The sequence below is a fragment of the Leuresthes tenuis genome, unplaced genomic scaffold, assembly GCF_036924035.1.
Source record: "Leuresthes tenuis unplaced genomic scaffold, fLeuTen1.0.hap1 SCAF_1, whole genome shotgun sequence".
Taxonomy (NCBI): domain Eukaryota; kingdom Metazoa; phylum Chordata; class Actinopteri; order Atheriniformes; family Atherinopsidae; genus Leuresthes; species Leuresthes tenuis.
In genome coordinates, this window is record NW_027325355.1 from 21,584,367 (window position 1) to 21,597,301 (window position 12,935).

The window sequence follows — 12,935 nt, forward strand, 5'->3', positions numbered from 1 at the left end:
AAACATGCGTTTTAGACCTTACTATCATGATTGTTTTGTGACTCTAACTAGCTGATGTTACTGCCTAAATCCAATTATGAAGTGAAAAAAGGAAAGTGTTGATATGTTCTTTACGAATTTTGTGACAAGTGTCGGTCTGACTTGACGCAAAGGCAGTAAGTTGACAGATGAGTTCCGCATCCACCCACCTCCTTCATATATGAGGACTCTGTGACTTAGTAACCGAAAGACTAGCATTTTTCAAACAAGTGTAATGATGGCTGCTGCTTAGCTCCATTGGGGTGATGTTCGTGAAGCTAGGGTCGTTGTTCATCGTTAACGCGGAGGGGCCTTTGACGATGAATAAGTCATTTAAATGCCTGAAATGACAGGATAAGTGTCTCCAAATGAGAATAAGATTGGACAGAAGTAGTGTAATAGGTGATTATTGCTCGTCACCCGACAAGCAACAGAGAAGATGGCTGAGCACATAGCATCGCATCGCGAGCTAAAGCGCCATTTTGTGTTTGTAAATATTGATTGCAGCTGCTGATGACCTCCGCCTACCTCATCGGATGAGGAGGTTGTCACCAAATACCACGGTCCATCGAGGAGGGGTTTCTCCAATGGTGACGTAAGGTGGATCGGTCCTCACCACCCAGGCTACTAACTCAAGCTGTCTGAGGAGCCTTAGTCACGTGGAGACCCTCGCTCCTCGATGAACCGTGGCAGACTCGGTGGTCAACAGTCACCCCGCTACTTCGAGGAGGGGTTTCTCCAATGGTGACGTAAGGTGGGTCGGTCCTCACCACCCAGGCTACTAACTCAAGCTGTCTGAGGAGCCTAAATCACGTGGAGACCCTCGCTCCTCGAAGAAGCGTGGCAGAGTGCTTGCCAGGCACTCTGAAATATAATTATAGAAACTAGAGGGAGTACCGTTGCCGCTATACCCATCACACTGACGGTGACACCTTCGACAGAAATATGAAAATGGTGAATACGCACGCTACACAACTCAAACATGAATAAAACAGAAAGGGGAGGTAAATTAAGCTTATTACGCATATTATACACATATTATTTAAGATATTTTGCTGTGGGTTCAATCACTTCGCACGAGTCCTTGCGGCCGCATTCGCCTGTTACGTAACAGGTTAGCGTTGGCCGAGGTTTCAGCTGCGTTCCATCTTATTTGCTCGTTCATCCTGCATCCACATGGTACTTGATTTATTTGACATTGATTGATTTATCAAATATACTCTATATGTAAGGTTTATTTGCATATTTATGTTAAATAAAGGGCAACCAAAAAAAAAGGCTGCGTTCCGTTGGCCTCGGCAGTCGGATTCAGACGTTCGAATGACGTCATGTTCGAGTTTCTCACGTTCGATTAAATAATTCTTCAGTCAATCAGTCATTTTATGCTTTCACTATATTTCTGACTCAATAGTGGGAAGGACTAAATAAGGCCAGTGCATGTCGGTCACAACTTAAACTTTCACCAAATAGTCACTGTTGAATTGAAAAAACAAATGCCAGAAGTATACATATTGACTGCAGAAAAGTGCTGATTATAATGTAAAACATGCTGTAGTTGATATCTTTCTGTATAACAGTGACATGAAATGGTATGATACAAGCTGCTTAGAAATAATACAGCACTTATTAATTCTACTGTATTGAGTAACACAAGTATTGACAGTAGCGCTAATTAATTTCTTCCTTATTGTTATTTTAAATCACCCTTTTTTAACCAGGAATGAGACTCGTTGACCTGGCTACAGGATCTTTTTGGGGGTTCATTCCTGTGTCATCTCCTTTTAAACTGCAGGAACCAGGGCTAAGGGAGAAACATTTCATCCCTCATATGGAGCCAGTATTTTCAAACTACCACAAACCTTTAGGGTGGGGCCCACGGAGCCGAACATACCCCACCTTCATGTCCCAGTCAGTTTTTGCACACATGGTGTAGTTAACATGCTAAAAGCAGCATAGATAATTTGACAACTCTTCTCCCTTTGAACATTAGTGTTCCAGTGTCTCTAAAACACAGATTCACAGAGTCAGGGTTTTATTTGTAAAATACTCACAGGAACACCAGTCTCAGCTATCAACTGGGTGATAACTGTTATTATCAGAAATAAAGTGTATCTTACATTTGTAGCACATTATAAGCTCTTCATTGACATCGTCAAATAGAAGAGTCGAGGGTTGGAGTAGAGTAACTAATGGAAGGCATGCATGTTAAAATAGCCAAGGGAGTTTGATCTCATCCAGAATAAGGAATCAAGGGATAACCTTTAAAGAAAAAAATAATATAAAATATAAAATTTTGACTTAATCATTTCCAAATAAGAAATATTAGTGTTTTAGTTGTGCTTTCATAGGGCATTATGCTGACAGTTGCAGGTGATGAGATATCTGATTAAACGTAATTTGTTTTGATTGAATTCCAATTGTAAAATCACTGAATAAACCATTAGGAAAGCATGAATTGTGGTACTGCTCTCATTTACAATGGAGATCTCTAGCCTCTGAAGCTGCAACATGTACTGGCATAAAGCAGAAGGCAATTTGGCACACATTACTGTAATCTGATATACAGAACACAAACAAGCCATGCTGGCTAGTTTCACTGCCAAATAATGACACACTAAAGCCAAGATATTCCCCATATGACAAACACTGATACAGTTCCTGTCTTTGTCTTTCAGGATTCATGGGCTGAAATGGATCAGACAGATTGGCTCAATTCTCTTGAAATTAAGCCAGATGTGAAGTGACGTATATGTAATTTGTCTACAATTAGGAAAAGCAGAACAAATATCACCTGCTGGAGCTGTCTTTATATTTCCCATCCTACAGTAAATGATTTATTACAAGTATTTAAAGATGATGAATGATCCAGAACTCCTCACTGAAGTTAATGGAGCAAATTTGGTTTATACACAGAAGATCCTATCATGACAGCACATGAATGCACACACATGTCATCTGGGAATTTTCAAAGTGCAGCTAACTTGCCATGCAGTCCTTTGGAGCCTGTTGGTGCTAGACCATGAATAACTTTTATCATTTTAATGTCTGTCAACAGCAGACAGAGCTAAATGTGTAAACATGGCTTTGGCAACCTTTTGCCTTTGCTGGCTTGGATAGAATGTGATTCTACAAAAGCAAAGTTGAGACAATTGCTTCTCCCACTGCGTGATGCATTCATTTACATCCATGTCCGACAATTGTGCAGAATATTGAAGTTTTCCATTATAAAAACAAATATTGAAACATAACTAGTAATCTATGAACTACTGTGCAGACAAGGCATTCAAAAAAAGAAAAAAAGTACTAAAATGGCTATCAGAAAGTAAAATGCCCTGTACGACAAACCCTTATCAAAGCTGGTAAATCCTTCACCAAGTGCAACCAAGTGCATCATTAACTTAGAGCTCAACATTAACCGACAGAGATGAATTGTACCCCCTCCTCGTGGTTGAGGCTTCAAAAATGTACAGATAATTTATACTGAAACGTTGAAGCCCCAGAAATGATAAGCTCCTGAAGAAATCTTTAATATTTTACAAGATTTAACCCACTAATACCTTTATAGTGTACGAACAACCACCTTAATTGTGTGAGACACAAAATCAGTTCAGTGAAGACTTTAAAGATTGAGCAGCAAATAAAGGAAACAAATCGTCTCCTGAAATTTATACTTCAAATTGTGACTTTTTCATCTTTCATACACTCCAGATGCCAACCTCTGACTTAACCTCTATCTTAGCACACAGGTTTAAAAGATTTGCCATGAGCCATGTTTAGTGAGTTTCATGATGTGACCAGGCATGACTCAAGGGTCATGGAATGGGCAGAGATTGTGATGGTTAACTGTCTCGGTCACTTCTGTCTGAAGACTCCTTGATTTTAAATACGAGATTTTGATGGACTGGACAGAGTCGATATAATTCTAACTGACCATGAAATGGGGTTTATGCTGTTCTTAGCTAATGAAGAGGCTACATGGAAAGTTTTTATAGTTAGGCTTGTCATATGAATCTTCCAGCTGTCATCTTACTTTGTTGAACTTTCAACACTTTCTTTTCCTCTTTGCTCTTAACTGGATCCCTTCTGCGTCCCACCTTCATTAATAAGAGTTAAACCTCAGACCCATGAAGCAACAGCGTTGACTAGTAACAACCCTTAACGCAGCGATTACGGCCTTTGATATGAGAGTGCATGCAACTTTTGCTACTCTTTTTCCAAAAGTTAACTTAGTTATTGCTGTTGTTATAAAACTTTTTCGGTTATAGAATCCAATTGTCTCGATGGAAACTATGTACGACTATTTCCCTCCAAATTACCTTGTGTAGATTAATATAACTTGATCACAAAAGGTTTTGTCAAGATAGCTATGAAAATCCAGAAAATTAGATTCACATTATCGTATTCAGTCACATACAATAACCGACAGCTGTATACACATCAGTGTGTTTGCTTACTCGTGAAGACTTAAAACCTCCCATAAAACCTAAAACCAATGCACACACTCACCCAGACAGCTTTGCCATCTTAGAGAAACCAAACATGTCCAGCTACAGAGCTCTATGTCCCAAAGCTCAGGTGCTCCTCATCAGTATTCTATTCCACATCCGAATCCTTTCACAGTTAAAACGGAGACGATCCAGTGTCAATCCAGTGCCAACCACAGAATTCAGGTTTGTTACAGATTATGAAAAAAAACTCAAACAGCAGCAAGTACCACCCCTGTTGAAAGCCCCATCCAGTGTGCAGGCAGTCCCATTTCAGGTCTCTAAAAGCCTTTTTAAGTGATGACACAGTGAGGGTCACCCTCCACCACTCTGCTCTCACTCAGACAAGTCAGCCCGTTCCCCTGCACTCCACCTGGATCAGTTGGGCTGCAATGAGCCCTCTGTATGTGCTCCACATCTCAGAGCATGAGGAAGTGCAGTGATTGTAGCCGCGGCAAGGAGTGAGGGAGGGAGAATGGAAGAGCGAGGGAGGTGAGAGGGAGGAAGGGACAGAGCGGATGGATGACGGATGCTCTCTGGCTCCAGCTCTGTTCTCCGTTCATGTGGGCTGCAAGTCTCTTTGCAGGACAGAGGGGAGGATGCAGAGAGAGGAAGGGGTACAGAAAGATGGAGGAGGTGACAAAAAGGAGAGTAAAAGTACATTGATTGTCAAGACGAAGCTACTAAGAAAAACAGACGGAGCAGGATAGAATGGAGATGGGTACAGAAAAGCTGACTCTGCAGAATGAGACGCTGATGGGAGCAAGACCCGGAGTGTTCTGTTTTTTCTCTTTTTCTAACTAAGCTTGTACAAAGCAGAATCACGATAATGAAAACATGCATTTGTCTTATAGACCCCACATTCTCATCCAGAATGAACATTTGGCTTTGCACCAATCGTTAGCCTGAAACTGTGGTTGCATCCCTTCATTTGAGAAGAAAAATCTTATTTGAACACAATACACATCGAGACGTGTTTGCTCTGTCTGCTTGCCGTTTCTGACAAGAACATTCAAGGACTCCTGTCTCTTTCCTGCTCACTGCCTGTCATTAAACTGTGTGTGTGTGTGTGTGTGTGTGCGTGCGTGTGCGTGTGTTTACACGAGCACAGATGGTTCAGCTTTAGCAAGATGCTGCTCCTGTTGGCCTCATGCCACAAGTGGCCAAATACCAAACACAAATGAACCTCAGTGGTGATGATGAACTTCTTATGAATGCAAATGAGTGGGGAGGACATTGCTTTTACTCATTTTATTCGTGCTTTCATTTTCCTGTGATATACAAACTAATGAGAATCCCTGTCAACAGTTATTGTATTCACATATCAAAATGATCACACAGTCCAGGAAAAGTGTTGGATGAGGTTAATTAAAAGGATATCCTACAGTAGACTCAATATCGGTTGGCAGATGAAATTAGAGAAGGCGGTCTGGGATGTCACGATTTACTGACCTGTGTGCAGCCATTAAATGCAGACATACTTTAAAAAAGCTCAAACATAGCCAGACAATAACTGATAGTTTGAGTGCGCTTTGTCCAATCGGTTCAGCCGCCTCTGCTTTCATCATAAAGTTACCATTATGCAGCTAAACACTTATATGTGATAGGTCAACACTATTAATACTCAGAACAAAATCTTATTCCTTGCCCACAAATTCTTCTCATTAAATATCTGTTTACTGAGCTTGGAGTAACAAAAGCCGTTATCCTTACAAGGATTTACAAATTCCTTAGTGATTCTGATGGCTTAGAAGGGACTAATCACTCTTTCTGAGCATGAACAAGTCTCGATGGAGCAATATAAGACTGCACATTAGATTATGAGAAGTTTGAGGCTTAGTTCTGACTTTACTTTAAATTGAGAGTTTTTGAGGATTCAGCTCAAACGGATTATGTTTCACCCCAAATAGCCAGTGTGACATCAAATAATTCATTTTCACCTTTGACTGTTTTCTAGCAAGCTCCAGTTCGTTACCCACAAATCTCAGTTTATCTAAAAATTTTATCTAGACATGACTCTGACTTTCTAGGCAGCTCAAGCCTCTAAAGCACAGTTGTACCATGAGGTAAGGGCTAACATCAACATGCTAACATATTCCCAGTGAAGTAGGATTCATATGGCTGCGGTGTGCAGTCAGACGTTTGGAATTGGAGCGACAGTCAGTCACGACTTCAGACACACAGTCTATCAGGTGACTGATCGGCTGTTTCTTGAAAAGCATAACTAATTTTACGTTTCCACAACAAGCTATGCTAGCAAAGGAAAGCCACAGACCCAGAATGCCAATTCTGCAACTCAACACACCGCCCCATTCAAAGTGCATGAGATAGAGTCCACTGATGCTTAAAACATTATGTTTAGCAGGTATTTTGGCTTCATCATATTACTTCAGCAACTTGCACGGTATAAGTGGCCGGCCCCCTTGAGTTATTATAAGAATACAATATATGAGTCGGATGATTTGGAATGAATTTGATTATACTAAACTGAATCAGGTTCTATCTGGATTACAATGAATTCGACTGTGCTTGAATTTAACTGGACTTAACTAGTTTATTCTCTGTTTAAAGTCCCTTGAGATGATATGTTGTGAACTGGCGAGACATAAATAAAGCGAACAAAAATCAGAATTGATTTAACACAAAAGTTAAGTAAAGGATCATAAGATAGTTCTGAAGTTTTCTGGTCATAACACAAAGTATTAGACTGTCAAATTTTAGAGTGAAGACATAACCAAAGTCAGGGGCCCAACAAAATTAACTGACTGCCTGACTTAGGCAATTGTTAAGCCACTGCAAGTTGAGCTTAATGTGACAAATAAATCCAGTCACATAATATGTGGGCAGATCTTATAAAAGGGGAGGCATATAATTCACAGGGCAAAAATATCACACGTTTTAGGCGCTTTATCATGTGGAAATGCTTTGTTTGTTCAGTGGACAGCAGTGAATAAAAAGCACATATTTATCCTTCTCTTGATCTGAGGGCAAAGCAGCCATTTGAGCAAAGCAGCTTCATCAGGCAGCTGTGGTGCAAAGATTCTTTGATGACCATGCTTGTCCCTAAAGCACATGCATGGAACCACATCAAACATACCTGTGTGGGTGGCATGACACTAAAGCCCCTTTTGCCTCTCATGATTTCAAACTGGTTTAAACACAAAAGCATGGCAGTTTAGAAATTAATGTAAGCCCTCTTATCAGTTAGTAAATTCAATTTCCTGTATTCCAGATAGATGTTATTGTAGTACATCTACTGTTGTGCATCACTGGCAGCTTCTTAAAGACCATTTTCAGGAATTCATCATAATGCTAGTTTTGAAATAATGCGAAATTCGTGATGAATATATGAGGTATATGTCTTCAAAGACTATCAGATATTGTGTCATTCGTGGACATCTGTCTGGTCAGAGCAAGACACCAAACAGGTTTGACTTAATATATCATCTCCCCCAGCCACAGCTCACGTGTTTCTCTCTCAATAATACATTTGACATGACACAGTGACGAACAACATGGATGTCAGCTGGCTGAATAAAAAGACAAACTGGTGCTCAGGAGCATGGCAGAGACCGGCATCTAGTTGTTATCCTGTGTTCTACAATATGACGATAAGGCAGTCTGACAGCTGCTGTGGTACTTGCTTCTGTCTAACACACTAAGGCTTTACAACAAGAAAAGACATTGCTGATATAAGGAACAGTCTTGATGTAAGGTGGTAGCTGAGTGTTTGAGTGACTTCTCAAGCCTGGAACCCAAAGCTAAGTGGGGAGCTGACTGGAATTGCAAAGGATAATAATAACACGGTTCATGGATTTCAATTTTGTCATCATAACTTGTGTTAAGCGGAGCACCCAGTGTTGATTGTTTTCCATTCACTTCTTAGGTGCCTTCGTACCATATCCAATAACGTACGTGAAGATTTAATGCAGGAAAATTCCAATTAATTTTGTAAGTCTGATCTTTGAAAGTCTGTAAAACGGATTCAAATATTGTAACTAATATTATATTGTACTAAATATTGTACAAAATTGTGATATTGCAAGAATACATAACATAATCCTTTTTTTAAAAAAAACATAGGAAAAAGAGCAATTCAGTTCATCAAAAGTCCCACGCTGAAACAGAAATGCAAAATACATATGCAAGGGAGCGAAAACTATGGTTTAATGAACACGTCTGCACCATTAACGTTATGAGTGCAGTTAGAAGGACGCGTCAGACCTTCAACTTCTAAGCTTTTCATTCCCTTCTGGACTCTACTGACCCCTTCAGTCACTTGTCCAATCATCCAATTTTCAAAGCTTTTCCATCTCAGAAGGACTGAGTGTTAATGTTGAAAACATTGAAGTTCTCATACTGTAACAACTGGGGGGGGAGCTGTGGCTGGATTCATTCAGTGGAGGGTCATAAAGTTTATCCACTTGAGGGAAAACATCATTCAAAACTTGTCTTGAGATCAGACTGAGGTCCTCTTGGCTTAAAGTCAATATATCTCCGATTATCAGTGCAAGAAGCTGTCTCAGTTTAGACTCACTAAGCTGGTTGGACTCAGAGACAGGTAGTGTGAGTGTGACCACTCTTATGGGTTAATACCACCCTGAAAACTGTTCAGCCATGACTGGAGTCAGTCAGGTCAGATGAATCACTGCACTAATGGTGGTGAAACAGGATGAGGAAGGATGATTGGACATTGTATGGCATTCTATGTAACTCATGGTTGGTGGTCATTACAGTGTTCGGGCTCTTAGGCAGCAGAAGTATCAGGTCTGTTGCCCTCGTCTTTGCACTTTGTAATGCACACTGTTGGAGCCACTCAAAGTTTCAGCATAGCATGTTCAGCATAGTGAACATATACATTAATGTGACCTTCATGGTGTCATTGCATGTCCTCGCTTCGAGTTGCAGGTGGTATTTGCCATTTGTTTTCCCAGATGCTGCGGGCATGTGGAGAAATGGCAGGGGGGATATCATTGTTGCTACTTTTTAACATTAGTTTGCTGTATGAGCCTAAGAGTAGATTTCTTCCCTTGCCGAATGTCAAACCATCTGTCTTTTCTATCTGAGTGGATGGAGATATTCTGCTGAGTCTTGAGCAAAGGAGCTGGCTCTCCTCTGTTTTGCCAAGCCCTAGCAGAAAGGTTGTTTAGTCTCCGCAAAAAAAATAGTATGCGCACTGCTGGCTGCACTGCACTGCACTGCATATGCAACACTGCTCAGGCAACATTCAGGTTTCTTAACTCTACGGGTTAAACCAGCTTTTGTACAGGAACATTGGTGGGTCTTTTGTGTTCTGGAATACTGTGCTTGGCAAAAAAAAATGCTTGAAAAACTTTTAATAACATTATCTCAAAGTCATCAGGTAATTATTTCAAGATAACAACGCTTCTGTAGTAGCGATAACAGGTTAATTGTGTCATTAATTTGAGATAGCAAGCCTCATTTTTTCAAGACAACTCAGGACAGCCTGAAGAGGAGCTACTGGCCGAAGTGAAGTTGGTGTAAAACTCTTCTCTATGCACACAGATGTTCTGCTGTCTGTGCTAAAGAGCAAACATTTATCAAACTCAGTGCAGCACAGGTTACTTATGAGGTCACTATAATCACCTTGTGATATCGAAGATCAAAGCTCACTTTCTCATGTGTTCTATATGTTCAACAAAAAAAACATTTTTTTAAAGAAAACAATATAAATCAACTTGTTCTTACACAAAAGCAAGCTTTGTTGTCTCAAGATGACTGAAATGATGTAATGTAATGATACAAAAAAATAAGTACAGCTGCGCTCAGCTTCCATATTTTACATATCTTAATCTCTCTCTCTCTCTGCTTTTTGAAAAAAATATATAAATCCAAAAAAAAAAATAAACAATTATTGTGCAGATGGCAGTTTGGAGTCGTTGAGATTGCTATTCCCAATGAATATGATAAATTGCACCTAAATGTTACCAAGGGTGAGATTTGCTCACAATTTAATGTTTCCAAGAGGCCTGCTGACTTTGACCCATCTCATCCACTCATGCAGTGGACTATAATCTCTAAATCCGTTTTCAGGCATGAACACAAGAGATGTTCCGGAAAATGAGCAGACAATTTGGTCCCTGCTTTCTTTTTGTAGATGCTGTTCACATATATGCTGAAGATCTGCTCTCATAGAGTATAAAATGAGGGCGAAGAGGCCGTGATGCAAAAAGTACGGAGCTGAAATCGCTGTTTTCTCAAAAAACTCATTGACAATTGTTTTTATCTTCATACCAATACAACGTGTTTGAATGTGTCCATGACATCAACGACTAAGTGAAAAGATACAAACATGTCAGCAGAGCAGAAGACAAGGCAGCAACTCTTACCAGCATGCATACTCGCACGCTCGCTAACTCAGCAGGAAATGTTCCGGAAGATTTGGTGCTACGCTCACACACTGTCCCACTGCTGATTTTCCAGGCATTTTACCAACGACAGAGCCACAAGAAGTCCAGTGCAAATGCTATGGTCATTTGTGTTATCACATGCGACCCATCTGGGACATCTCCAGCAGACTGAAGTGCATTTGTCAAAGCAAATTGAGCTTCAATAGTCATTTTGAATTTTACTCATCTATTTACCATTGAACATACAAAGTTCATCTTTCTGAACATTTCATGTGATGTTTCCCATAGTTTCTGAGGATCATGATGCTTTAGGATCAACCTATGATAAAAAAAAAAAAAGACAAGTACAGCTGTGATGAAATACAGAATGAACCTTGAAAAGCCAAAAGGGCAGTCTTTCAATTGTCAGAGAGAAAATTAATTCAATCATTTCATTTTGGTCCATAAACTCGTTTAGCACCTGACCGACAAGAGAGGAGGACCTTCCCTTTTATCTCTCAAGGCTGCTGTCTGATCTCGACACCTGCCTGATTTAAAACAACAGTGCTTATTACAGTGAGGACAGATAGGAATGCCACCGGCATCCCACTGCTGTTTTGTGTCCGGTAGAGATAAGAGGAGACGTGTCTTTGTCCACTAATGAAAAACCGTACAACCCAAGGTCACCATTTGAGTGTGAATGACTTGTGAATAAGATTGGGATTGAAAACAGAGAAACACTAAGCGCGTGTCTGGCATTATTACACACTACATTAGCATTCAGCACTCCTTCCCCTTTGGTCCGTGACGGTTGGCACATGTGTAGAGTTCATCATTTAGCTGTCTGTGTGTATGTGACTGAATCCGTACCTTGGCTTCTCTCCTCTCTGCCTTTTAAAAGAGCAGGGCGCCGAATGTCAAACAAAATAACAATCAAAAATTGCATTCATTAATGAGACTTTCCCGACATGACGTCAACAATAAAACCACACAGCTGAAGGGTTATGTACTGAAGCATATCCATCATTCTACAAAGCAACTAGCTAATTAAGTGACAGTTTTTATAAAATTTTAGAGTTGTGTGGCTTTGTGATTTTGACATTACCTCAAGATCCAGTCTGGCAACATGTCAGTGGTAGGACAGTTGCCATAGCAAAGTGGAAATTGTCACCAAAGCTTTCCACAATAAAAATGTACCTTATTGTGTATTCAACTGGGATGTTTTCTAACCTTAACTAAGTATTTTGAATGACAGTCGTTTAGGCCAGTCATGCACCTCCCGATTTCTGTAACCTGTGGCACGCTGGGCGAGAAACTGCAGGGAGGAGTGTGCGAGCAGGTCAGTCTCCTCAGTCATCTGGACAACACATTAAAACACCCAAAGGTATAGCTACTGTGAATGTTACGAATACTGCCAAAAAGTTGTCAATATGCTGCTGCAGAGCAAAGTTCCCTGTGCGTTAAAATTGACAAGAAGGGCTCTTGACATCCTAGTTTCATCAGAAAAGGTGAAATAGGAGCGTTTGTCCACATTTCAGGCTTCACAATCCAGGTTTAAACGTTTTGGTAGACAGCTGGTTTGTGTCAAGTAGGTTTGCATGAAATGTCATGTGAGGCTGTTTCCTAACCATGTACATTCGCTACGACCTTTTTAACTCTAACTACAATAATTACCGATTGGGAGTAAATCAATCGCAATAAATAAGAAATAAAACAATTAAGTAAACAGAAGTACAGCAGTGGTGGAAAAGTGAGAGGTTGTGCTGGCTGAGATTTGAGAGTTAGTGGTTTAACATTACCCACAATGTCCTCCTTCCCCCTAAAATGACATTTTTGTCCTGTCAAGAGTGGCAACATCATGATGTCAAAAGCATCAATGTCTTTATGTCACACCAGAAGCAGAAACGTCATCCTCACCATGACAGGAGCTGTACCGCATTAGAGAACCGAGGAAGGAAAAGGCTGCTATTGTACATTTTTTTTAGCCTTTTTTGTAACCAGAACACATTTTTCCACGGACCAACATACATATTTTATAATCCCTTGTAAGACTGCATTGCATTGAGCAAGCGTTTCTGTGTGT

At 40.3% G+C, this 12,935-nt stretch overlaps 1 protein-coding gene and 1 long non-coding RNA gene across 2 annotated transcripts in view; one reads left to right on the top strand and one right to left on the bottom strand.

The window, feature by feature from the left end:
- LOC140271687 (FERM and PDZ domain-containing protein 4-like) overlaps positions 1-4,984 on the bottom strand; it is a 45,367-nt gene extending 40,383 nt beyond the window's left edge. The window contains exon 1 of the mRNA XM_072367008.1: positions 4,525-4,984. Within this exon, the coding sequence (XP_072223109.1) occupies positions 4,525-4,559 (35 nt within the window). The 5' untranslated portion in view covers positions 4,560-4,984. The remainder of the gene's footprint in view (positions 1-4,524) is intronic.
- LOC140272883 (uncharacterized) overlaps positions 1-12,935 on the top strand; it is an 858,120-nt gene that overhangs the window by 235,192 nt on the left and 609,993 nt on the right. The gene's annotated exons all lie outside the window — the stretch shown is intronic.